Genomic DNA, 26,832 nt, shown 5'->3' on the forward strand with positions numbered 1-26,832 from the left:
CCCCCACCTAATTAAGGCTAATTACGCACGAGTCGACCATCAAAACAAAAACCACTGTTTCTTTAAATCTATGCCTCTTTTGAAATTTTGGGAGCGAGGGAGGGAAATACAGAGAGGCAAGGAGGTGAGACCACAGAGTCAAATTGAGAGAAGGGGGAGAAAGAAAAAAGAAAACATCCACTGACAAACCGACACTCCCCTTTAACACAGGCACGACCACACCAGCACACAGAGCAGAGCACAGCCGTCCATCCACCCCTCCGTCCGTCCTTCCTTGCGTCCAGGTGCCCGAGCAGAGAGCCCGCTGTGTGGATGTGTGCAGCCCTCTGGACTTGGTGGGAGGGGGGAGAAGTTTCCCCAAAGACCTGCTTGGATCACTGAGAGAGACGATGCCTTCCTCCTCCAGCCCTGTCTCACAAGCCGCTCGGTGGATTTGCTGATTCCCGAAATTATTTCTGCAAGTTATTCAGCGGGAGTGAGGAGAGATTCTGAGCCAGAGGATGCTCCCACAGGTCATTCGGATTCTGTATGTTTTGTCTTTCTGCTTTTTCCAAGGAGGCTTTATCAGGTGAGGCTCTCTCCACGACTTCTTTCCTCCCCCTTCAGTGGTTTCACCTGAACTTTTTCACCGTTTGAGTCGATGGCTGTCGGGGATCAAACCTCATGTGTCATTTAATCGACTTTTTGAACTTAAATCGTTTTATGGGCTCTTTTGAATGAAAACTCATTTGTGTGTAAAAGGCTTAATTACCGGTGCGAAGTCCGCGTTAAACTAATTAATGTCACAATTTGTCCCACGTGTTTATTTTACATAGTATAACAAAGTAACCAGTAACGTACAGGCTCGGAGATGCGAGCGAGCCACAGCGCGCGCCGTTCCGAAGAATCCAGCCTTTTACGCACGCACTCAGCGCGCAGCAGGTCTGGCGTCAACTCTCCAAACATGATATCGCACTGCCGTTTTTCAAACTGCAGACTGATACGAAATGTTGAAATGAGCGTATACGCAACTTAATTACTGTAGAATGACTCCAGGTTTATTTTGGGTGTCTGACCACTCGGACCCTGTCTGTTGCGCAGCGGTGTTGACTGCTGGCTTTTCCCCTTTATTGTTGTTTTTGGGAAGTTTGAAGACAAGTGTTGGGAGTCTGGTGTGATTGCACTCCAGCAACTTCCATCCGCCACAAAGTGTGAGGCATTACTCAGTACCCAGATGCATCTACAAAGAAAAAGAGAATTCTATATGATGTCACCCTCATCAGAAAGAAACGAGAAACCATATGCATGGTGTGTTTGGTGAGTCCATTATAATGCCTTGCTTTTCTGTCTGATTCTTACCTTGGTTCACAACACACCACATCTTTGCCTCTTCCCTCACTCAGACCTTGTACCAGCAACCAAGCTCCCTCTTCGAGGTAAAACTTTTATTTGCAGTGAACACTTTTCCTTATTTCATGCCCTGCCACCTTCAGGTGTAAGCGGAAGGGAATTAAGATCTGCATAATCCTGGAGCGGAACAGAGGCATGAGTCGGTGAACCCAGGGGCGAGGAGAGCAGAGCACCGTGGAGAGCAGTCAACTGACAGCACCGCCTCTGAAAAATGATATGCTCTCCTGCCACCAATAGGGTGTGTGTGGGATGGAAGGACGGGGTGGAGCAAAGAATGGATTAAAAGATGAGGGCAGGTGTAAAGGACAGGCAGAATCTGATGGGGTGGTGGTCACATTGGGGGGCAATGATGGAAGATGAAAATGGGCACGAAGCATCCTGGGATGGAGGGAGACGCTAACAAGAAATTGAGAGGGTGATTCATTTTGCTGGAGGCAGCTGGGACATTAGCTGAGTGGAGAAGGGTAGATGGAGAGAAATGGTTCAGATAGGAGATGGGATGTGTGTGTGTGTGTGTGTGTGGGGGGGGGGGTTGTTGTGAGAAACATGGGGGAAAAATGCCATGTTTAAATGTGCATGAGGTGGATGGATATGATGGGTTTCCGACCTCATGGTTGTTGACAAGAGGAAATGAGAAACAGGAAGATGTAATAGAGAAAAAAAGTTCATGTCAGAGTGTGAAAGGGTGACGGGAGGGCATCTGTCACAATATGTATGTGTATTGCATCCCTGACTGCTACGTCAAAATACTTGAACATTTTGTCTCAGATTTGCTGAATCTACTTTGGTTCCAAGAAATTTTCATTGTGCAGTGTCAGGGGTTTTTGTTTGTTTTTTTCCCCCCAAAAATACAAAAAAAAAGAAGAGCATCCAACATATATTGGATTCTTAAAGTTGATAGATTACTCATGGTAATTTATGCATCAGCTCCCGCCTCTGCAGTGTGCACAGATGTTGAATCATCTTTTCTACAGCGTTCACATTTGGTTTGTTTACTAAGGGCATCTGATTGGAGTGCATTGTTTATCTGGCTGGACTGATAACTTCATAGCCAGTGTAGATAAAACAGCGCTCAACCTGTTGTTGTCAATCTCTTTCGAAATTGCATATTCAAAACTTCAAACCAAGCTGCAAGAAAAAGGGCAAAACAAGTTATTTCATATCCATATCATCAACAATATTCTGAAGTTGAGAAGTGGTTAGTGGTTAGCACGCTCACGTCACAGCAGAGATATGTGTGGTTCGAGGGCTCTGGGGTCTTCCTGCGTGGAGTTTACATGTTCTGCAAGCTGTGGTTGTGCACGGCCTTTCTGCAAGGAATCCAATTTCCTCCACCTTTCCAAAAATCATAGATTTGAGGTTAATTGACTCTATAGTTGGTTGTGTGTGTGGTGCCTTGTTCAGGTTGTACCTTACCTTCACTGTCATCTGTAGTATAGATTATGGATCAATGGACCACCATCTTTAGTTTTTTTATGTAATGTGTTGCGCCTCTGCCTTCAGTGGAAGAGTGTGGATAAGCAGTCGGTGCAGCAGATTCTAAAACTTTAGTTAATCCATTGGACAACAAATGAAAGTTAATATACTCATTTGTCCCAGGCTGTTTGTGTGTCATGGTCACAGTTAGACACCAACAGCTGCAAATGCTGCCCTGGAAGATGGCCACATTCCACTTAGCCGCTTCAGTTTCAGTGTCCCAGTGTTGTGCGTGCTCACTCACTATCATAGCTCTCATGTTCTATCGGTTCCACCAACAGAGCAGCGCTCTTGAGGATTTTATTACCAACACCTGTTCTGTCACGTTCATGCATTGGCTTTAACCTTTTGCAGACCTTTTTGTTTTAAGCAACAGAGATGTGAGCTTGGTAGTTTGTCCAAATCAAACTAGCAATTCAACAACTCTGATGGGAAAACAGTAAAAACTACCATTTCAACACAGTTTGGTCAACTGTTTTGAAATTAAAATGCAACGGAATGAATTGCAGCTCACATACATACATACATACAGTAATCACAATCTAAGAAATACATATGATATACTGAAAGTTTAACGTTTGATTATTTAATATCATATGGCATCAACACATCAAAAACCTGGAATAGGGCCACAAATACCTCTAAAAGTCAGAAGTATTAAAAATGCAGCTGCAGGAGCAATTTGAAACCTTTTAATTAATTAACAAAAGATCTGGAAAATGACTAGGTATAAAGAAGTAGTTAACTCCTCAAGAATAAGAAATAGGCAGAGATTCCTCAATCCATAAAAACAGTATGTGGAAAAACACACAGTTGAGAAGACATTGAAGACCCTTCCTCCGCAATATATGATCTCTTTAGACCATCTGGAGTATCTGGGGTAAAATGCTGCAGGATATAAGACTGAGAGTAAATATGAAAAACTTATGAGCTCCGGACCATCAGGTGACACTGCAGCTTCACTGGAAACCAATTCAATCTTTATTTACTAAGCACTTTAAAAGCCAAAGTGATGTACACCAAGTAAAAAAACACAATAATATCCTTAAAAGACAAATAGAATAAATACATTACAGATATATATATATATATAAAGAAAATAAGCAGAAGAAAGAGATTAAAAAAAGGTGCCTGTCTGGTTGTTCTATAGGAGCTGCGATTGAAAAAGTTTGATCTCCACTGAGCTTCAGGCTGGTTTTATTAGCGACTAATTAGCCGGCTAAAACAGTTCCAGAAGGTTTTTGGGACCGTTTACTGTATTTTGCACCAACATGTACCCTTAAAATTGGCTTTGTGTTGAGATTGTCGTAACTTTCGGGAGTAATTGTTTGGTTTTGTGAAAATGTAGACAATTTCCATCACGTATACTCTGCGCCTCAAGAAAGAAAAACATAAAAGTTAAAATTTGAGGTTATTATGGCACAATACCAGTCAATACTCTGGTATTCTCCATTGTTAAAGTTGTTATCTACTCCTACATGAGCAGAGACATTATTTGCTAGACTGAACGCTGCTTTGTGTTTCAGGGATGTTTCATTTGTCCCTGTTTACAGCGAGAGCGGTTCAGTTTGAAAATGTTGCTCTCTGGAAACTGATCTCAGAAAGTGTCATTTTCAGTAACTCCCAAGGCAGTTTTCATGTGAACCAATAGCCAAAACCCCATTATACTGAATAAAACAAGGGAGCATGTGGACAGTAAAATGGAGATTGTTTGATTTGCATTTTGACTTTCAGAGTTCTTCCTGAGAGGAGAGCGTCAGAATCCTTCGATGTCGGCTCTTCCTGTCATGGTGAAGCAGAATTGGCCAAGCGTTGGATAAGCTTTATTCAGCCTTCAACATTCACACATGCATTTTCTTCTGGAAATGCAAACCTCTGGTATTAATTTCAGTTTTTCAGGTAAATGGCTGGGTTACTGTCCCGGGCTGTGACTCCAGTGATGTGATCTGTTTAGTCTTGAGATGGGCAGTGGTGGCCCTCAGGTGAGAGAAGTGCTCTTGGGTCTGGGCGTTTGCAGGTTCACACGGGTCACTACTGTGGCTCCCTGAGCAGGACCCTCCGCTCCCACCAGCTCCCTGGAAGCCCACCACATCCGACAGAGAGGAAAAGAGGAATTAATAAAGTCTGCTTAAAAAGAAAAACAACTGCTGCTGCGGCCAGCAACGCGAGCTCGCCTGACAATTTCACTGAGATTCCATGTGTTGTTGAAGTTCCACTTGGAGTTTTGTCTGAGATTTTAATGAGGCAGCAAAGTGCTTATTGTACTTCAGTTTGGTGCATTTGGTCCCTTTGTCACACAGCAGCAATTTTCTTTTTTCAAACTCAGCATTTCATATTTTGAAGTTCTATGATGTATTTCCAAGCACAACTGGAGGCAGAAGTATTTTTTTAATATATATATTACATTACATTTGTGTATATTTACACACTGGTTGACAATAAAACAGTTTACAGTTTTTGCGTCTGTAAGCGTTTGTGTTCACGTCTCGATTGAGGTCGCAGTACTGTGCATTTCAAAGAAGTTGTACTTTTCCTTCATCCAAGAAGAGATGAAAACTATTGAAAATGTTGCACTTTGGAAGCTGATTGCAGGTCGTGCTTTTGATTACAAATATAAGATGGGATCTCTGGGATAAGATATGTACAGCAGCAGCTGGGATGCAGAATGCAGAATATTACACAAAACCTCACCTCACACTTAAAAACCTTTTACATCAGTTGTGTTTGTCAAAGACTGTTATTAAAACGCTTCAAACAGTTCTATACACACTGCATTGTCAGCAACAATATTTAAAATACCAGGTTGTGCTGTGTTTAAGTTTTAATTTAAACATTTTTAAGACGTCTTAAAAAGAACTTTTGTGAAGTCGACAAAAGATTTGCTTAAATGGAAGTTGAGGTACTGCAGTTCTATTTGAGTCTGGATTGGCACAAAATTCCTCTCTAAAAAAACTCATACTATATATTTTCTAAAGAGACGAAGAGGTATGCAGTGAGAACAGGGGCTTGGCCCAACTTTTTAAGATGACTCGCTGCCATAAAGATAACATTTTGGGTAATTGGGGCAGGAAAAGTTTGTCTGAGTATCTAATTTCTTTCTATGTATTCATTAGCAACATCAGTAGAATTATTCCAGAGTTTTAGCTATAATCATAAAGCCTTTTTTGTGAAAACAAAAATCCAAAAAATGTATTAACATAACCGAGTTATCACAGTGTCAGTCTTCACTTGCAAACTTTCACAACTGGTGTGTAAATGTCATTAATTAAAAGAGCTCAAGTTGAGCAGCTTGCATCTGCTCACAGCAGGATGTTGAACAGAAAACATGCTGAATGTTGTAAAATCCAGCAGCGACACTCCTCCAGCATGCGAACGCCGCCTCATTGGGCACGTGTCAACGTCCTCTGGTCATCTGGTGCGTTTCTGTTCGTCGGCAAATGGACAATGAAGCGTAGTGGATTGCAGCACAGTGAAGGACAGAGAATCGCACCAAGGATCCCTGCCGTCCTCGCCTCCGGTCAGCGAGAGATCGTGAGTCAGAACTGAAAATATCAGAGGAGTCTTATCATCAGATGGAGCTGGCACTTATGATGTGTGTGTGTGTGTGTGTGTGTGTGTGTGTGTGTGTGTGTGTGTGTGTGTGTGTGTGTGTGTGTGTGTGGTTCTGGGGGAGGGACACTGTCTTTCCATCTTAGCTGTGATGCCTTAACGGAAGAGGATGTGAACTTTCCTCGATCGCTAACTTCCTCTTCTTATGCAGGAATTAGGTCGGTAAGAGAAATACTGAAATCAACAAAATACGTGATTGACATCTTTGTCGATGAGCAAATATGATGTAAATCAGTGTGAAAGTTTTATTTGACTTTAGACACATTCTTCTCTTCATATTTACAGTACATGTACAAGTGGTTTTAATCAAAATAATTGAGGTACCATTGAGATCATTTGAGCATTTTGCACTTTTCGTCACAGTAAACGTCAAACACGGGAATCAAAGGAAAAACAATCCCAACGTTTCCTGTTTGCACTAATTTCAGAAAATATAAGAACTGTCAGCTCATTATTTCAACTTCACTGTTCCCTAAACAGTTCTTTCTCTACATTCTAATTGGATGGATTTTGGACATGTGCCAGGACAGAAAACACACTTTCACGAGGAAATTATAGTGATGAGCGTCGCTAAGTACATATTTATGCCTCAAATCAGCAGCTGGAGCTGTTATCAGGCTGTATAACCACAGCATCTCAATTTTGCTCCCAGTGGGATTTTCTTTCCTAAAGATGGAATATCAGAGGGTGTAAAACACTGAGAGGAGCAGCACATGGGTCTCGTCAGTCAGAAATGGCATGAGTGTCTTCCGCCACATGATGCCTTTCCTTTAGCACACTTTACTTTGTTCATGAATGCAACTTTTGAGCACCAGGTTTAGGGGAATTCCTTCAATGGCCCTGTTGGTGATGAGCTCAAGGGGTGAAGTGTGTTGAAACTGGAGGTGGCTGTTTTCAAAACTATAAATTAGCTTTATTACATGACTGTAACAGGTGAGACATATGTACTGTATTATCTTTGAGTTTCAACCTTCACCCAGAAACAATGGGTTGCATATAGATCAGTCATTTCATCGTGCTGGTGACTGAGGCTCAGTTGGTCCAGAGTTGGCATTTCGAGCCGTCATCTCCACTAAGTGCCAACGTTTTCTCGAACAAAACTCTGAACAATAATTTCCTCCCAGTAGGGTATGAACACCTTGTATTTCGCTCGTTAACATTGCTTGATGTACTGAAGCTTCACACCCACACACACGTGGAAGCAGCTCTACTAACGGGATGCATGAAGAAACACATATTGTCAGTTTAGTGCATTTGCCTGCATGAGTATGAAATATCGTGGGTGCATTTTGATTGCATTAAGTACAAGGAAGAGTTCATGCTAATTAATAAATGTACAGCGTACAATGTGACTTACTTGCGCTAATAAAACCTACCTTGGTTATGATTGAGTTTGTTTTTAACCTTTTTTGAAAAATGTGGGCTCGAGCCCCGTTTACGAGACGTTTCAAGTGACAGCAACATTTGGGGACGACACTGACACCTGCTTCAGGACAGGGTCTTACTCCAAACACCTTCATTATTACAAGCCTGTATGCCTACTTGCCTTATGTGGATATATAAGCCCCCTGCTGAGTACAAACTGGTCTGAAACACTACAATGTTGTCTCTATACCTCCAGAAAACGCCCTCATGGAAGCTCGAATCCAGGTTTTTTGCACAAATTTCCCGGACATTGCATGAATATCCCGTCTGGATTTCATATGAACGTCAAAGAAAATAACAAAAAAGCAACTCCACTGGGAATTAAACCCCAAACCTCCTGTGTGACTGAATCGTGTCTAAATCTTAACGTGTTTTTCTGGCTACAAGGAATCAAGTCTACATTAACATGCGCAAAATAAGCTCTGAATTACTTTTGACACACATCAACAAATCAATAATTGACACCACACATGCATGACAATCATAATTTGAAAACAAGCGTTCCAGGCTGCCGAGCAGAGCTCCAGTCCTCAGAACCACAGCTGTGTTAACAATACAGTTTATACACATCACCTTCAGACAGAGGCGACCACACAGACCTGGAATCAGCTTCCTTTACTGAAATCACCTGTTGCTGCTCTCAGAGTCCATTCCTACTATTTTTATTTGTAATTCCCTAATTTACTAGTCGGTTTCCCCATTTGAAAATGAGCGGATGTCTGATTTAAAGCTAAGTTGAAGACTAGCGCCCACGCTTCAATGGTGAGGACAAGAATTGGTTGCAGGCCGACAACTTTATATAAGTGAAAGAGTGATGATTCACATACTTTAAAACTGCTGTAATTTTACAGATGATCCTGATAAAGCGTTTTCTCTTTTTTTTTGTTGAGATTAATTCATTTTAATGCTCAGATTTGTTCAATAATTTCTTCCACCAACACGTCTACTCCATGTTTGTTGTGCTGGCAGCGGCTCCAGGGCACCATTCAGTCACTTCATGATGAACACATGCAAATGAACACAGAAGCGATACCTTTTCCAATAATATTCATGTCAACATGGTCTGAAGCTGAGTTTTTTCATGATCCAGCTCATAGATTCATTCCTGGGGAATCATCTGCAGAACGTGCAAGGTGGAATCTATTTGTGTGAGCGCACCACTCAGGGCTCTTCATGCAGGATCTTGTGTAAATGTGTGACTGTCACTCATGGAAAGCACATTGAGGCTGCTGAAGTGCTAAAACTGCACCAAGATAACTAAATTTCCAAAGTCTACTGAGAAATGCAGAATTCAGTGGAAGTGGAATTCCGTCAGCGTAGTTTAACACCAAGCAGCACAAAAATGATGAAAGTGCTGAAATGGAGTAAATGATAAATGGACTTGACTCAAATACTGTATTATAGTGCATAATCAGTTCAGCTGTAGTTCATTGTCTCGCTCACGGACTCTTGGACTCGTGGTCATGGAGGGACGGGGGATTGAACAGGACTGATCAGCTGCTGTTGGACTAGTCATGCTTCAAAGTGGAGAAACCCTAACTGAATGTCTACAAACGGCCGTATTCCATTTATGTGCATCGGAAAGCTGTGTTTTCTTTTCCAGCCCTCTTCTGAAACACTTTTTAAACACCAGAAAGAAACTGCCATGGCGCTCCTGAAAGAAGTAAACACATTTTAACCAATCCAAACTTCAAAAGCTGGTTTGTTGGGCGAGGACACCATCTTTCTGTGATGGCTTTTAATTAAATTGTGATGGCACTCGCGGCCAGCACGGAAGTATCTGCAACAGGAGAGTAATATCTGGAGGCGAGTAAACAGCAGAGTGGAGCGGACTGCTGAGATTGTGGCCCTTCACTGGAAACGTTTTATAGCCCACAAGGATCGTCCTGAAAAAAAGAAGAAGAAAAAACTTTCTATATAAATACTTGAGTGAGGAAATGTGAAGTGACTCCAGCTGGAGACATCCTAATGAGGAAACGTTCTGGTACCCTACCTGAACCAGTGAAGAGGTGGTTGGAGCTCACATGCAGGGTTTCATTATGTTTGGTATTGCTTTGTTTATAAAAGAGCTATTGTTCATATCAGTGGGAAGTTAAATCTCCATTCAGCCTGTCAGTGATTTGACCTTGAGCTGGTCAGTCACAGACGCGTTTGGGCCTCTGACAACAAGAGGGAAATCCCTGCACACTTCGTTGATAAACTCAACTCGAACAACAAGGAGTGCTGGCAAAAAGCAAGCGTGAAAGAAGAACAGATGGGATGTTTACGTGAGTTAATGACTAAAAAATGCGAGCCAAGCTGGAGACAAGAGTTGAACAGACGGTTTGTTCTCGGCAGCTTCCACCGCCGCCGCCGGTGGCTGTGTGCTTATCAATGACATATGAAGGCGAGGGACACAACCAAAATTCTCAGAAAGGAACACAAAGAGCTTATATTTTCTTTCTGGTGAGCTTTAAATCCCATCGAGGATACGTTGAAGATTTAATTATGTCTTGTTTAAAAAGTTATTTATTGAGCCTGGTCTCTGAGAGAAGTCCAGATTTGTTTTTGTTCCACGACTGGATAAATTCCACACAGGAACCCTCTGCTTTGCTACAGCAAAGTCATAGCGACACTGACTTCCAGCCAAACTAAACCCTTCCTGTATTTTGCATGAGGAGCTTTTAACAAGAACAAAAATGGATCCAGTCCTCTTACATATTTGTTCACACAGTCTAATTTAAAACCCTGTCAAGAAAGCAGTGCGTGACACACAGCTGCTTCAGTGGGCATTAGATTTGTGTTTGGCGGTATGGTTTTAGGTGACAGCTCACTGATGGTCTCACGCAGCCAGCCAGGACGTTCAGTCTTGTTCCGACACCCCCGGCTCAGAGATGTGACTGATTGTTTCCTTCTTATTTCAATCACACATGACCTTTCCTTGCTTTTGTTATTAAATGTACATAAATGCCTCCCGTGGCTAATCCTCTGGGCAAAACTTTTTGTATTAAGAAAGTCAATTCTCTGAAATGTGCTAATTATGTTATTTATATTATGAATCCAAGCATGAAGCTATATTCAGCAGTAAGTCAAATTAAAGTTTGGATTCTTGGAGAGAAAAATATTTTTAAGGATAGTGTCTCTGGACACTATTGAAATCAAAACCTCAAACTATTAAATAATGAATACATCATGGTGCTTAATATAAAGTTTTAATCTGTAACGTTATCTGTTAACCTGTGATGTTATGTAGCGAGCAAATGTTGAGTCGAACAAGGTGAAGGTGAGCTCTTCTCCACAGAATCATCGAGGTTTTAGGCTCTTTCAGCTCACACTTTTGGTTGTACGAGCCTTGTTTTTTACATTTTGCTTTATTTACTCTATGTACATAGATCTGTATTTCTTTTTCTCGGTATTTGCAGAAACCAATATGTACCACTGGGTGTAGCATGTTTCTTGATCATTTTTCATCAGATTTTTTTCAATGGCCTTTATCAGTTCTCATCAAGTCTTTGTTCTAAAGAAGAACTTTTAGAACTTAGAGAACACACAAACACACACACACACACACACACACACACACACACACACACACACACACACACGCAATTTCACACACAACTGACCCGCCTCCTTCTCCACTCTCAGCCAATCACAGGCCAGTCCGCTCTAACGGTGCGTTCAGGTGACACAAAACAATCGGAACCAACAAACAGAATCATTAAACCTTAACATTGCATCAATGACACAACTGCAGAGATGTTACACTATTTTTGTAATTTTCCTCAGTAAAAAGGTATATTGGCAGGAAGCCCCGCCCCTTTTTTTCAATCAATCAGTCAATAAAAGACTTTTGTGGCCGGGGGGCAATTCGCAGGTAGAGCAAATAAAAAAAATGATAAATAAATAGCAGTAATAGTAAAATTCCGATAATAAAATCATGAGTCAGATATAAATACAACAAAGAATGAAGGTCAAAGGTTAAATATGAACCAGCAGGAGGCCAGGCAGGGATCAGCAGAGGTTTTGGCAAAACTGTTTGTTTTCTTTATCAAACGGTTGAGACGGTATCTGCCAGCAGCTGCTGAAAGTAACTAAAAAGCTAACTTGTAATCTAATTGAGTACACTTTTCAAAACAAGTCACTAAGCTACTTTTTAAAGGAGTCACCAGTAATCATATTACTTTTTCAAAGAAACTGTGACAACACTGGTGTTCTCCAGGTCACAGAATCAAAAATCTCATGATTTCTTTGTGTGCTTGTGTACAAACTGTAATTTACATCGGTGCACACCTTAATGAAATTTCAAAACATAAAATGTACAATCAGCTAAAATCAGTGGCCCTAGTGAAATCACACCCAAACAAAGTTTAAATGAAAGAAAAAAGAACACAACAATTTAAAAGTAGGGGAACAAATGAGTGAATATTTTAGGATGTAATGTCAAGTAAAAGTTGTGTCATTTTTACACAATCTAATCCCCTTAATATATATCTGACATCACTTTTCACTTCTGCCGTTAGACTGTAAAAGAAAAGAAACTGATTAATTTGCTTATCTCGAAGGTAAATTTAGAAATGCACTAATTAAATGCAGTTATTGAGGTAGATGAGGAGGAGAGCTCATTTGAAGCTGGGGGTGTTCAGAGGGTCTCCTCGGGGTCACCACAACATGCACTTCTTTATTTCCATATGTTCACTCGGCACACATCAAAACAACCCCTCATGCTCTGTCAATCCAAGTCACAGAATGTGTGACATAGGAGTAAAGTAATGTAATTACACAGGCCTCTGCGCTCCTCTCTGGCCCTGGCAGATTAAAATGGCCACTTACTGACTCTCGCAGCACTTTGGCTCCGAGGTTCAACCACTGAACGTCATTATGTTCTCTGCAATTAGGAACATGAAGTGGGGGCCTATTATGAAGCCCTCCATCATGTCATTATGTCTGACGACCAGGTCCGTACTGATTAAAGTTCCCTTTTGGGATGAAGAGACAGTGTGGTCTCAGAACGCCAGGCCTTGTTTATGCTGCTGGACAAAGAGAAGCAGTGACCAGTGGAGTCGAACTGAAGAGCCGCGCCGTAATAGAATCAAAATCTCATTAACTGAGCCAGCCACAGTGATCAATCAGTAATTACACAGGGTGGCGATTTATCCGCCAAATACTGCAGTAAACAGTAGTAGAGCCATGGCTGTGGCTCGTCTTCCAATCCTAAGGTAGGTGGTGAGATTTCCTCGTGTCCTTGGGCAAACATGGAGCCACAAGTTTGTTATTTCTGACTCCCTTTGCCTGTTTTGTAATAAATCACAAAACTTTATTTTTTGGGGCAATTTTTGAGATACTTAAGCCCGCTCACATGAATCACCCTGTCCTGGACATGTTATCATATAACACGGACAATGTCGTATGAATATATAGTCATTACAATATGGAAAGTATAAACCTCCATGCAACACTGTTGAAGTTCACCAGCATGATTTAGAACCAGAAGACCCCTTCACGTTTATAAGCACAGTTATTTGTTTACATTGAACTTAGCAGTGATGCTGTGTCTGTGATCGCTGTGTGAATTAAAAGCATTGGGCCAAAACACTAAAGGACTGGACTTGAGTGGGAAACTGCGGCTTCAGCTGGTGTTTTCAGGAGAAAATCACACTTTTGCCATTTTTTTCACATTAAAACTGAAGTCATCAGTGTTTTATTACTGTAACAAAACTGGGAATAGGGCTCGAAATTACCTCATTATAAGACTGATCGTATCTGTAGAAAAAAAAAAAAGCTATAACTTGACTGTTTTGCTTTTTTCCTCTGAGAAAACTTTTGATTTCAAATTAGGCTCTGATCACATTGGATGTTTCCAAAGGAATTGTGAAAATTTTATGAATTTCTCATGAACCTTTATTGCTCTGCATTCCTGTGAAAATATCTTTATAGAGCACATTCATATCATAGGGAATGAGGCTTGATCAAGCTCTGCTGGAAGGCCGGTGATGATGCAGATGGGTTTGAGCAGTGAAACATCTGAAACATGCAGGACGGCAGCCCTCCGGGGCCAAGATTAGACCGCATCGTGGGATAAACAGAAGAGAAGATGGGCGGATCAAATTGTACAGATTCTCTCTGAATGTGTGTCTTGACCTAATGATACCAAACACACATCAGAGCACTGAGCTCACTCATTTGAAAGAAACCGAGGACAAGCTGCAGAGGAAATCCAATCCAAAACAACAAACAAACTGTTCCTGCCCCCTCCTCTTCCTCCATTTGACTACGTCCGAAGTCACACGTGACCAGTGGAGCGTAATCTGTGGGCTGGTAAAGCGGGCTGAGAGTGTGGTTGAGGGGGGGATTACAGCTGTGGACTTCAGATAACACAATGGCACCGAGGACGTCCTGCTCTACAGCAGCATCAAATAGAGGTGGTCAGTCACCATCCACTGCAGGAGTGTGTAGGATTCCACTGCAGATTTAAATAGTTACAGAACTGGAGTTTCTGCACCTGTACATCAACTGATTTCCACATAAAGTAAGTCATGCGCTCGCTGCAAGTGGCCTGCAGGTGACTGTCATGCAGAGCGCAGAGCGGCTTCAAGGGCAAAGCTCCACAGACCGTGTTCGTCTCTGAATGCCTCTGACCTCCGCATCACTGGCCGCCTCTTTTCTCCACACATTAGTGAGATGACTTGTTGTCCTTCACAGGCGAAGCACTATATTAAACTGTAACGACATCACAGTGTGCTGAAAGTACAAAAATATTAAAGTTTTCTGAAAGATCAGAGCAGCCAAAGGCTTCATCGCTAATCCTGCTGATATTAAAGGTAGAATTTGTGCACAGTGAGACTGGGTTTAACAGAAAGCAGCTGAGACTTCCACTCCACCAAATCTGGTTTCTAAAAAGCAATTGCTCTCTGCAGGTAACAACCAGCAGCAGAACTGTAAAGCAAGCTCTATTTTAGAGGAGCTGTTAAGACACTTTTGGTCCTGACAGTCTTATTACTCCTTTGACTGTCATTTAAACAGAAAGAAAAATGTCTTTGAATTCTGAGCACAGTACAAGAAAAATAGGTGAGCTTTCTATTGGACAACGTTACTTAATGTGGATTTTATTGATCGTATTGCTTGTACGTTGTACACCTAGTCCACAGAGCGTATGTTATTTCAAATGAATTTATTTGGCCATATACCAACATTTTCAATACATTTGTCAATAGTTTGAACATGTGGGCCATCCTCTGAAGAAGACCAGGCCACTATTGTTTATTACTTCTTAATCATGGGTGGACAAGGATTTAAACATATTATATGCATGGCTCTGCACAAAATGTCAGGTTTTATTCTCTGAACATCGTTCAAGCCATATTTATCACAAGAGAATGTGAGTCCATTAGATGCTAACCAGAGGTTTAATTAACTCCTTCCCTCTTTTCTCAATGCAACAAATGGCCTGCCAGGCGTTTGTCTTCTGCTGAAAGGACAGGTCTTGTCAGTGTCCTGTGGAAATTATGTTAGGCTGACAACTTTATAAACGCAACATTGGAGAACCACATAAACTTTCTGATTAATATGTGTATTTAAAGTTTATATTTATACTAGTTCTAAACTACCTATTTTAAAAGAAAAACCTCATATCCAGCTTAAATTAAGCTAAAATCTTGAGTAAAACACTGCAATTATAACTTTTAAATTCAAACTTTTAAGTTTTTCTTTTGTTGTGGTGCACAGTATATGTGAAGGAAATGTCAATATTTTCACAAAACCAAACCATGAATACCAAAAATGTCTACAATCTAAACATGAATCCAGTTTTATTGATACTTTCATGTGCCAACATACCGTGAAATGTCTCGGCAACTTCTCCAATCGTCATTGCATGATGAACATTTTTACAAACACACCCTGACAGCATGATTTTGAGGTTTTCATGGCAGCATCACTGATACTTCAGCTCAGGTTGCAGTTGGTGTCTTGTGGCCACTACTTGTAAAAAATTTGTTGGGTTTTTTTTTTTTAATCAATGTTTTCATGGAATTTGTTTGGCCGGATTAGAGCCTCTTGCAGGCCTGATTTTGACTCACGAGCTTTATGTTTGCCTCCCTTGGTTGAAGGACTGCAGACTTTCAAACCCCCATTAGCAAATATTTTTTAAACAGTTTTTAGTTATTGACAGGTAATATTAACCGCTTTTGATCTCTGGATAAAAATGAAGCTTGTATGTAAATAATGGTACATGTACAGTATATTACTTAAGTAAACACATACATATGTATCATCAACATTTTATCCTGTCATCATTCTAGCCATCTGTCAGTAAATAGTTATAAAATAACACCTGACCCAATAAATCTAAATCTCCCTTACCACTGAGGAAATGGCATTAGCATCAAAGCTATATGATAATAAATTCGTAAAAGACCAAACAAACATGCATGCTGAAAATTGCAAAACCACATGAAAGACATTTTAAATACAGTATATGTAAACATTTTCATAATACATTGCAGGTGTACTTCTTTACACTAACACTGGGATTTTTTGTATTTATTTATTTTTTGCAATTTTCCAAACATTTTTATTTGAGGTTTTTACCACTGAAGATCAACTTGGATTGTATGTGGCCCCTGAATTGAAATTACCGTAATTTCCAGTCTATAAGCCATTACTTTTTTCACACTCTCTGAACCCTGGAGCTTTTAAAATGATGCAGCTAATTTATGGATTTTTACAGGTTAATGGGCTTCATGCCACCAGATTCTACTGGTGCATGTAGATACACGCTGTTTTGAGCCTCTGCTTCACTAAAACTTGACCTAAAAGAGATATTTCTGCTCTTCGTGACCTCGTCTTTTGCTGCTTCCCGTGGTCCAGAACTCCAGCAGCAGATGGCCGTGAGTGATGCATTCAGGTGCATCACGTAAAGCCGCCCTGCAGGACTCCCTGGATGTGAAATTTTCCTCCTCAGCATCACAATCAGCAGATAACCAATAAAATCAACTCTCTCTCTCTCTCTCTCTCTCTGTCTCTCTCTCTCTCTCTCTCTCTCTCTCTCTCTCTCTCTGTCTCTCTCTCTCTCTCTCTCTCATATGCACCCCACAGATGAAATTCCTGCCCTGTTACAACATGGACACCTGCGGCTTAGAGTCAAGTGCCACCTTTATATGTACTTTTTTTTCTTTTTAGATTTTGAGGGTGCAGCTAATATCCAGGTGCACTCAATATTCTGGAAAATACGGTAGTCATCCATGCTGTAATCCATCTTTAAACTTCATGAAATTACAGTATATTAAAACACTGTAGCACTGTTAATGCAGAATAAGATACAGTATTTAACGGATCTAAGTCCATTTTAAAGGAAAAGTGTTTTATTGCTTAAAAACAGCTTTGAAGCTTAAAACTTTTTAACCACATTTAACAAAAGTTTGTATTTGCCAGCACCATGAGGCTCAAGAAGCACATGAGCTCTGCGATTAAATCACACTAAAATTCACTTTTTCAGTCAGATATCAAATGGTCATTTCAAGGTAATCCTGTGAACATTTTAAAGCTCTTGCCCCTAATGACGTCAAATTTTGGAGTCACATTGAGTTTGGATTAAAAAAAACATTCACGTCGCAGTCAAGGAGAATGTGTTCTGGTATTTTATTACGGCTCTTTGGAGGACGCAGCTTGGATGTCGAGCTTGATGTACAAAAGATGTGCTTTTATCGTGATTTGGTGCCCAATGACGCAGATTTAATTAGCTATGCTCTGCCACACTCCTCGTGTGGTTATCTGAGGCCACACACTCAGCTCAGCGCCCCCTAACCTTCTAAAACGGAGACGCATCTCTTTAACATGTTTAATAGACACACCCAAGAGCGTGTTCTTTGTCCTGCCGTGACGCCTCCATTTTTCTCAACGTCTTCCCTGAGACGTCTTCATTGTTTCCTAAATAGTGTTGCATCTCGTTGTATGTGAATTGCTTCTTTTAAATACATATTAAGTAATACATGTGTTCTGTGAAGGCGCTGGAGTCCTCATATGAGCCGCCTCTAACACCTCAGAAGTTTATTGTTGAAACTATTATATTTCAAATGTCTTTTTGCAGTGAAGTGCACATGACACTTCCACAAAACAGCCACAATTCTGAGGGATTTTCTTCTCTCTTATACAATAGAGTAATTAAATCCACCTGATAAGAAGACACGAGGAAATGAGTCTGTGTCAAACAGGATTAGTTCACACTCTGTCTGAACTTGCTTCTCAGTAACAGCCTGGAGGATTACCATATGCTTTGTTGTTTTGAAAAGAAAAAGAAACCTGCCAGACATGCAATGCAGGTCCAGCACCCTAAGAGGCTCTTGCGAATGAGACATCATCCTGGAGAAAGGTGCACGGAGCAAATGAAGCTGTGCCTGACTTGTATTTTGGACTGGAGCCTCTGAGGAAACCTCACCGAGCCGCTGTCTGTCTGGCCTGTGGCTTTCTCCAAATCCATGAGAAAAGAAAACATTGAGGGACATTTGTGACTGCCGTCAGCTTTGTGCCATCTAACACTTGTTTACGGAGACACAATCAGTGGTTTGAGAACGGTGACTTCACAACTGTTGTTGACTCAGGCTGTAGTTAATGGCTCTGCTGGCTTGTGTGCGACACTATTAATGTGCAGGCAGCGACTGCTTTGGCTGGCGGCACAAACTGACGCACATTACAACACGACAATCAGCCTTAATGCTTTTCTAAATATCATTTTACCATTTGGAAAAACAATCTCACCTCGAGCTTTATTGCAGAAAGTGTCTGTTATGGAACTGTTAATCATTGAAATTGCCTTCATCAGCAGATCGCGTTTGCTCAGGAACAATAAAACTGTAGTTTCCATTTATTTCTTATTTTGGTGAAGATTGTGAGATTTGATCAAAACTTCATAAATGCCACTTAATGACTCTTGAGGTTGCTTTGTCAACTACTGACTCAACAATTGTGTGGATCAGGCCTCATTTTTTCAGGGTGACTGTGTTTAAAGTGACGCCGACTGCCAAGCATCCTTTTAGGTTTATCTTCAAGTGCATCATACAATAGATTTTTTTATTTCTCAGCCAATGCAAAAAAAAACAAACTAGGGATGTTCATGGGTGACTCATTTCTTTGCCAATGAAACAAAAAGTTTGAACAGACTAATAAGAAAATGCTCAGAAAACGTCTACACACTTTATAGTACATAATGCTAGAATAGCCTTTAATCACATTCTTCAACTACAGTTCCAGGCAAACGTTAAAATACACGACAAGTTCTTTCAGGTATTTATTGCAATTCAAGTCCTTAAAGTCCAATAAGCTTAAAGTGGTATAAAGATAAATGATAAATGACCAGAGGGTTAGAAAAAGAGAGAGTCCTTTTTCAGAGAACAAAGGAGTTGATCAAATCTTCAATGCTGGTGCTACAGGTGTTCTCACAACCTCCTCTGTCTACATAAAAGCAGTGTTGGAACATAATGTGGTGTGACACACTTGTTCAACAGTATTGGAATGCAGAAAGTAATGTGTTGAGAAAATAAAAGTCAATTATACAAGAGTAACAGACCATTATGACACTTAAAAATATCAGTCTTTCCTACAGAGAAAATGCAAAGAAAGTCAAGGTGTCAAATGAGTATTTTCCTTCACCATCAAAAGACACACAAAAACTGGAGAAAACTCTGACAAGAAGAGGTCTGGCAGTCCCAAAGCCACAAAACAATCAGAAGACAAGTTACTGGCAGTTAATAGCTTGTGTGATTGGCGGCTCACAGAACATCAGCTTGGCCATCGTAAGAAAGTCTCAGTTTCAATTCTGAAGCAAAGACTTGGAGCTGCAGGTTTGACAGGAAGATTTGCAGCAAGAAAGTCATTGCTGAGACGTCAGGACAAGACAAAGAGGTTTGCCCTGACCATGAGTGACCCGCATTGGACTCCTGAAGACAATGGACGCATTCACATTTCCCTGTTTGATCCAGACCAGAGTTCTTCTTCAGAGACTTTATGGAAAAAAGACTTTTGTTTGGGCTGAACTGGATCTGACAAGCAATCTCTGGTCCCCTTGAAAACTTGGGTCCCGTTTCTCATGCAAACAGTCTTTCCAGCAGACGGGTTGAGAGGACGTGACATAGAGCGTAATGCATTCTGGGTAGTCAACCGTGCCAATCAGAAGAAGCAGAGAAAAGAAAAAGTTAGAAGACATCTTGTCAGCAGATGTGGAGTACTGAGGAAGAAGTAGTGAGGAAGACTCTCATTGATATCTGGTCTGAACACTATATATTGAGATTGTTTGTTGCTACCCATTAGCCACGAGCTAATTAGCCTAGCCACCATGGGCTAAAGCGGGACTTCCTCTTTCGGTCCGGACCAATCAATGAGCCATGTTTCTTCTTTACTTCCTCTCTGGTCAGTTTTTGTTTCGGGCGACAGCGCCCCCAAACCAGCAGCTGGTGTAACTGCATGACATTTTCCAGGCGGTTTGATCTGGTCTAAAAATTACTGCTGGAATGCCATCAGAAACAAATTACAGTGTGAATGCTCACACGCACAGTTGACATTTCCTCCAGAATAAATACATTTTTCATCCAATCCACACAATATAACCTAAAATTAATGTTACTAATAACTCAAGTGTGCTTGAACAGTTCAATTTGTATGTTGGCATCATGGGATTAAATACAAGCGGTTGACTCTCCACAAAGTAAAATGCAACATTTGCAGCTTGAATAAAATGAGAACCTGGTATTTTACATTGCATTTTTCGGTTTCTTCCTCTCTGGGGACGAGTCAGGAAATCAAATCTGTTGCAGACCCAGCTCCATGGTGGGTTCTTCATGTTTGTTCCAGCCAGCTGCTTCATCAAGCAAAGCAGGCCAAAGGCAATGCCTACAATCCCTCTTCCTCAGTGTCATGTCCAAAAGATGGGTCATGCAGAGTGCACTCTGTGTGTCTCGGCAGGAGTACTGTATGTTGTTGTTTTTTGTCTCATTTGCTTTGAAGATAGACAGCAAACCGCAAACAGTAGCTTTCATGTTTTTATTCAAGATGCAGGTGGACCATCACCGCATCACAATGTATACTGGCCAAAGCACTTTCCTCTGGCTTCATGGTGTCGTACTTTAATGCGGTGGCTGAAAGTGTTCTCGGGTCCCTGGGACAAAATGAGAAGGCCACCAAATCTCATATTCCTCACAACTGTTAGAGGTTAATAACCATATGGGAGTAGCATGAGCAAAGTCACAAATGTTGACCAACTGGGAGCTAACGGCACATATAGCAATGCATAAGCAGCTTAAAGCAGTCAGCAAACAGCTGATGAAGGAAACAGATTATGGTCGCTGGAAATGAGCTTGGGATACCAGGACAACATGCATATGCTATCAGAGAATGTGATTTATACTGAGGCTGATGGGCACAGACGCTTCTATCCATATTCATATAGGTGCAGGTAGCAAATGGAAGGCATTAATCATCACTGTAAAGCAGTTTACAGCCTCTAATTACCAGTTCTCTGTACACAGTCGCATGGCTTTGTGGGAATCCAGCTGGGGAGATTTCTGGCCTTTAAAGCCAGAGAATAAAAGAAGGTGGGATGTATGGCAACACAAAGCCAAACATGTGGAGGCATACACATTGATGAAATCCTCTTTTTATATGGTAAGACTGCATACATGCACACACTTTATTCTGCTTCTGTACAATCACCATTCTAGTTTCAGTCGAGAAATCTGCTTATTCCTCTCTGATCAATGCATCTCATATGTTGAGTGCAGTACATGTGGAGGATTAAAGAGACAAACTGTCCTGTTTGATCATCATGTTTATACCAACCGAACAGGAGCCCGTCAGCGTGTTCATAATGATGCTACATGTATAAGGGATACATGCGTCTGTGAAATGTCGACTGTATGAGTATAAAGCTGCAGCTCATTTCAAGTCCCAGAGCAGACACATTAAAGCAATCCTTTGCAGTCAGTATCTTCCCTTCTTTATTTCAGGAATCTTGCTTGCTCTGTTACACAGTGACTGACAGGAGCCAATCCACGCCGATATCAGAGCTTTGACGTGAAAAAGGTAGCCTGAATACAGAGCAGTGGGTGGAAGAGACACCTGGGAGGATGAGTAAGTTTGGAGGAGAGTGTCTGTTAGATTCCCCGAGAGGAGAGGCTGAGGTCAGCTCCACAGGTTTATCTTCCACTCCTTGAATTCTTGGGGTTCTTTGATTTCAGCTTTGGTGGTAACCAGCACCTGGTGAATGCTGAAAGCTCTATACTCATTTCAATACATTGATTTTTTTATGGTCAGTACAAAATCAGACTGCAGTTCAAGAGTTTATTTCCATCATGGTTGACTCAGATCATAACTGGAGAATCTCACCAAGAAAGCACTTCTGATACCTTCTTCACCTTATATAGTTTGTCAGAAACACAAAAAAGCCCCTCTTCAACATGGCTCACTTTTAGGAGTTAAATTTGGAATTTTTGTACTTCTGAGACTTCTTTTGTTCGCCTGAGACTTGCCTAAAGCACTAACTGCCTCTCATAGATCATTATTTTGGTCTGAAAAGAGTCCCAATAAGCTGTATATTATTGTTTGCTGTAGAAGCATTTCACATATGATCAATCAATGGAGTAGACCGTTGAGCTTAATTTCTGTTAAGTTCTGTTTGATCAAATTAACGATTCAGCAAAAAAGTTATATTGTAAGTCTTGAGCTTTGTTCACATGAGTATGAGGGAAACACCTTGCAAGTCAGGATGCTGCAGGCTAAGACACACAGCTTCAGTCCTGATAGGATCTTTGACAGTTCCCATGGATATGACCTTTTAGTAAATATATACAGTTATGTTGAGGACTTTTGTAGAACTTGTATCTTGAACGTACTTGACATTTATCTGTGTGCACATGAAAGGGGGATTAAGTGCTTCATATTAAGCTTGTGGATTCCCAAGTATTGAAGGAGATTTGAGCAGATCAATTGATTGAAAGATGATGACGTGTCATTTAAAGATCATTTGGAAGCAATAGCAGGCCGTGCATTTCAGAGCCAGGCCTTCACTGCTGGTCTGAGTCAATCCACCCCTCAATAATGTTTTTATGGCTACAAAAACCATGTTACCATGCAGAAATGCAGTATAAAGAGCCTTTGCATCACAGATAGATACTCGTGTAGCCAGAATAAATACCTTTACAAATGAAAAAAATCCAAGTTCACGTCTCTTCTGCTGCAGCTGCATAAAGAAGCGGCTTTTTTTCCCAAAACTTCTGGGGGTCGAGGAGGGAGACAAACGTCAGCTTTTCCTGGTCTTGAAAAAAATATGATGGCAAATAATACAATCCTGAAAATTGCACTGGATGTGTGCTCGGAGGGCTGCGGTGCGTTCAATGACCTCTTGGAAAAGTCCATCTGAAAGTTATTTTGACAATAAATCTGCAACCAAATGTCTTTATCTTGTCCTTTAGTCATTGTAGTTTGACAAAACCGCTGTCAAATAAACACAACTATATTTTTGTTCGTGCATCTCGCTATAGATGCAGCCAGCTCGCTGGAGGGTGAACTCTCTGACGAGCCAATCAGAGGGCTTGAATACACTGACGTCAGCAAGGCCTGCATGAAGGCTCAGATCGCCAATATCAAAATGTGATTGGTTGAAGGAGCAGTGTGACCAACACTAGTTTTACACTGCAGACGCTTGCAGAATTGAATGTGAAGATTTAACCAATCACTAAAAAGTGATTGGTTAAAAGCTTTAATGTGGAAGTACACATCTAGAAGCAGTGCAGCCCAGGAGAAGCTATGAGAAGAAGCAAACAGACCATTTGGAGTTACTTAATAAATATTCATAGACAAAATATAATCAACATCTGTGATTCAGATCTTTATCTTAGGCCTGCAGAGAAGCCCTAGAGGCCCTGATGGTCCGCCACTGTTTGGAAGTTACAAAGTAGTTATGTGCTGAAGCTTATTTTGGGCTGCATGGAAAAAGCCTGCGGTGGCAGTTCAAGTTCACCATGGTACAAACATGAACGTAAATCTGTCATCAAGTTTCAGTTCATTGTGTCCTTGTCATTGCAGTGGCACAAGCCAGGAAACATTCCCGCTGCGTATTCCAGAGATGTCAAGCCTCACTACCACAAGATTAAAGATTGCATTACAAATTAAGCATGCGCTGTAGCGTAAAGTTGTGATGGAGTCTGCCTTAGCTTGGATTAATCTAAATCGTGAAACTACTGGCTTTCCATTATCATTAAGTGCACATGTAGTATCTGCTACCATTAGCATCAGCTGAGGCTGAACTAATTATGTTTTACTTCAAAACAAAACATCAAAGAACACTAAGCAGAAATAGTTCAAAGATAAGCAAGCCTGTAAATACCATAATATCTAGTGGGAATGAGCAGTGTGCCACTGCACTTTACATGTAGCAGCTTACTTTTTTATAGCCATGTGCATAAAAATAGCAAGGGCAGCTAAAGTGCTGGATGTTGTGAATAGTATTTGTATTCAGCTGCTTTTATACCTCAGTGAATGCAAACAACTGAGCTGCATTGGGAAATTGTATATATAATAATATATATATAATATATAATTATATATATATATATATGTATGTACACCCTAAAATCCCAGGGCAAGTGTCCCCTTAAGGCAGGTGTCCCATCTTCTGAGGGACAGGTCACGAGGACAAACTGTAGGACCAGTTGATTTTGAACGAACCAAACACCAAATATGTTACGGTTATTTAGAAGCAAATAACTGAATCAATACAATATGTATACAATATTAATACATATATAGATTTGTATATAAGATGTATACAGAATAATTATTAAATAAGATGTAAAGTACTCCAGGGACCACATACAGTCCAGTTTCATCTTGAGTGAGCAGACTGGTAAAATAGTGCTATAATAACCTCTAAATGTATACTTCAAAGTTTTTCCTTGCTGTGGTCACAGTGTATGTAATGAAATTGTCTATATTTTTATAAGATCAAACAGTTAGTACTGAAAATAAATACAATTTCAACATAAAGTTAATTTTAATGAAATATTCTGGTGCTAAATACAATGAAATGCCAAACAAAACTTGTAAAAATCCTTAAATACCATCTTACTTGATGGGAGTAGATAGGAGATTCTTGTGGTGGGTTTTGACTCACCACAAGAATCTGGCCTTATGTGGCCTTATGTTGTCTGCTGTTACATGAAAGTGAAACTTAAGTTGCCTGACCTCAAAATCGTCATCCACCCTGTGCTTTAGGCTCTGACCCGCTGGTGGATTTTTGGTACAATTCGGTTATGGAGCATACATGGAAGACAACCAGGAGTGTATTATGGATGCAATCATGTATCACCCACAGCCTGAATATTCTAATAATCGGGTCCAGCCCAAGTAGTTTGACCATTTTATTGTCCCCTCAGCTTGAAATTTGCCATGAAAACTTATCAGTTGTCCGCGTTCTGCAGGTGTCCCCTCATCACAGTGTGTTAACAGTTAAAATGTGTATGTGCACAGTGATGTGTCCACTAAGTACAGAGTGTCCGCTCTTACCGGGTCCACTCCTCAGACGTTCTACTCTATATAAAGAAAGAAAATGAAGAAATCAATAAAGAAATGAAGAACCTCCTTTTCAGTTGATGAAAAGGAAGTTGCAGGTCGCAGCCTGCACCTGTGAAACAATGCGTTTCTTTTACATACAGTGTGTTTTGTTAGAAAATTAATGACCACAAGATGATAACATAAAAAGCTAACAAGTTATACTTCAAGCTCCCATTACAACGTCACCCTCCAGGTTGTCCTCTTTCTCTTTGAGTCCCGACTGAGTCCATATTCGCTTCCGCAACCTCCCCAGTGTGAGAGGCTGTGACTACTAAAGAATGTTTAAATTGCACAGTATGGGGAAGCCTTTAGGCAGCATAATGAAGTCCTAACCTTACGTTCACAGAGCCCACATTTTAAGTATCAATATCACCAACAATCTTGTTAATTCAATTGTGCTGGTCAAAATTGTAATCGTGATTAAAATTAAATTAATTGTGCGGCCTATAGCTTCAAGGCTAATTTGTACCATCAGGAAAGGTGAAACAGTTGATAGTATTTTCTGTGCCACTTAATAGTTTTTTCCTCAATTGTTTTCCCACGTTACCAAAACCACACCGTCCCAGGTGCTGCAGCTCGTCATCAACAGATTGAAAATACAATGCTAAGGACATCACACACCAAAGAAATTGGCCTGACTTCCTCTCTGACCATTCTGTTGCAGAGAGCGCTGCATTGGACACTCACACTACCACTGAAATAAATAATCCAGTGGGGAGCCCTCAGGTAGGCTTAAACTGGAGATGTGCAGTGGAGAAGTGGATGGAAGAGAAAGTGGAGAACATTTACTTATGCATAGATCAATATATACTGAATAATGCCAGAGGACCTCTTTCACTTGTTCGCCATTTAAAAGTATCAGGGCCACTTATGTGAGAAAAATAAAGAGAGTTTTGAGATTTACCAACAAACTCCAGTGCCCAGTGGTTTGGGAAACCCTTCGGAAATGTTATATTGAAATACAAACATTGGCATTTTAAAACACAGTCTTTGATCACATACTCCATGACATCATAACGACATCTGCATAATGTCTTCAGGCGGAGGTCATTTTGCAGGGAACAGTGAGTGAAAAATTCAAGAGTAATTTCCAATCCATCCATCTTGTACTTTATCTGCATAGAATATGCATGTATGCCCTGTGGGTTTCTCTCATGACACCATAAACCCAACTGAGCAGTTTTAGTAATAAGTGTATCCTGCAAAGGGGACCCCAATAATGAATGTTTAATCTGTCCAGTTTTTTCTTCTTCAATTCAGCTGTGTAAAATGGTCTTGTTTTCTTGACACCACCAAGTGAACTAATATGTTTTGTCACAAAGTTAACTCCACATCTCTTTTCGCTGCTTTATCTTT

The 26,832-nt window shown here is 40.7% G+C and overlaps 1 protein-coding gene across 3 annotated transcripts in view; it reads left to right on the forward strand.

Moving 5' to 3' along the window:
* The first annotated feature begins 230 nt into the window (after positions 1-230).
* glra4a (glycine receptor, alpha 4a) overlaps positions 231-26,832 on the forward strand; it is a 62,955-nt gene continuing 36,353 nt past the window's right edge. For all 3 annotated transcript variants that reach the window (XM_080502149.1, XM_080502150.1, XM_080502151.1), the window contains exon 1: positions 231-568. In XM_080502149.1, coding sequence (XP_080358275.1) covers positions 501-568 — 68 coding nt within the window. In that variant the 5' untranslated portion in view covers positions 231-500. The remainder of the gene's footprint in view (positions 569-26,832) is intronic.

Source organism: Blennius ocellaris (genome assembly GCF_963422515.1).
Source record: "Blennius ocellaris genome assembly, chromosome: 9".
Taxonomy (NCBI): domain Eukaryota; kingdom Metazoa; phylum Chordata; class Actinopteri; order Blenniiformes; family Blenniidae; genus Blennius; species Blennius ocellaris.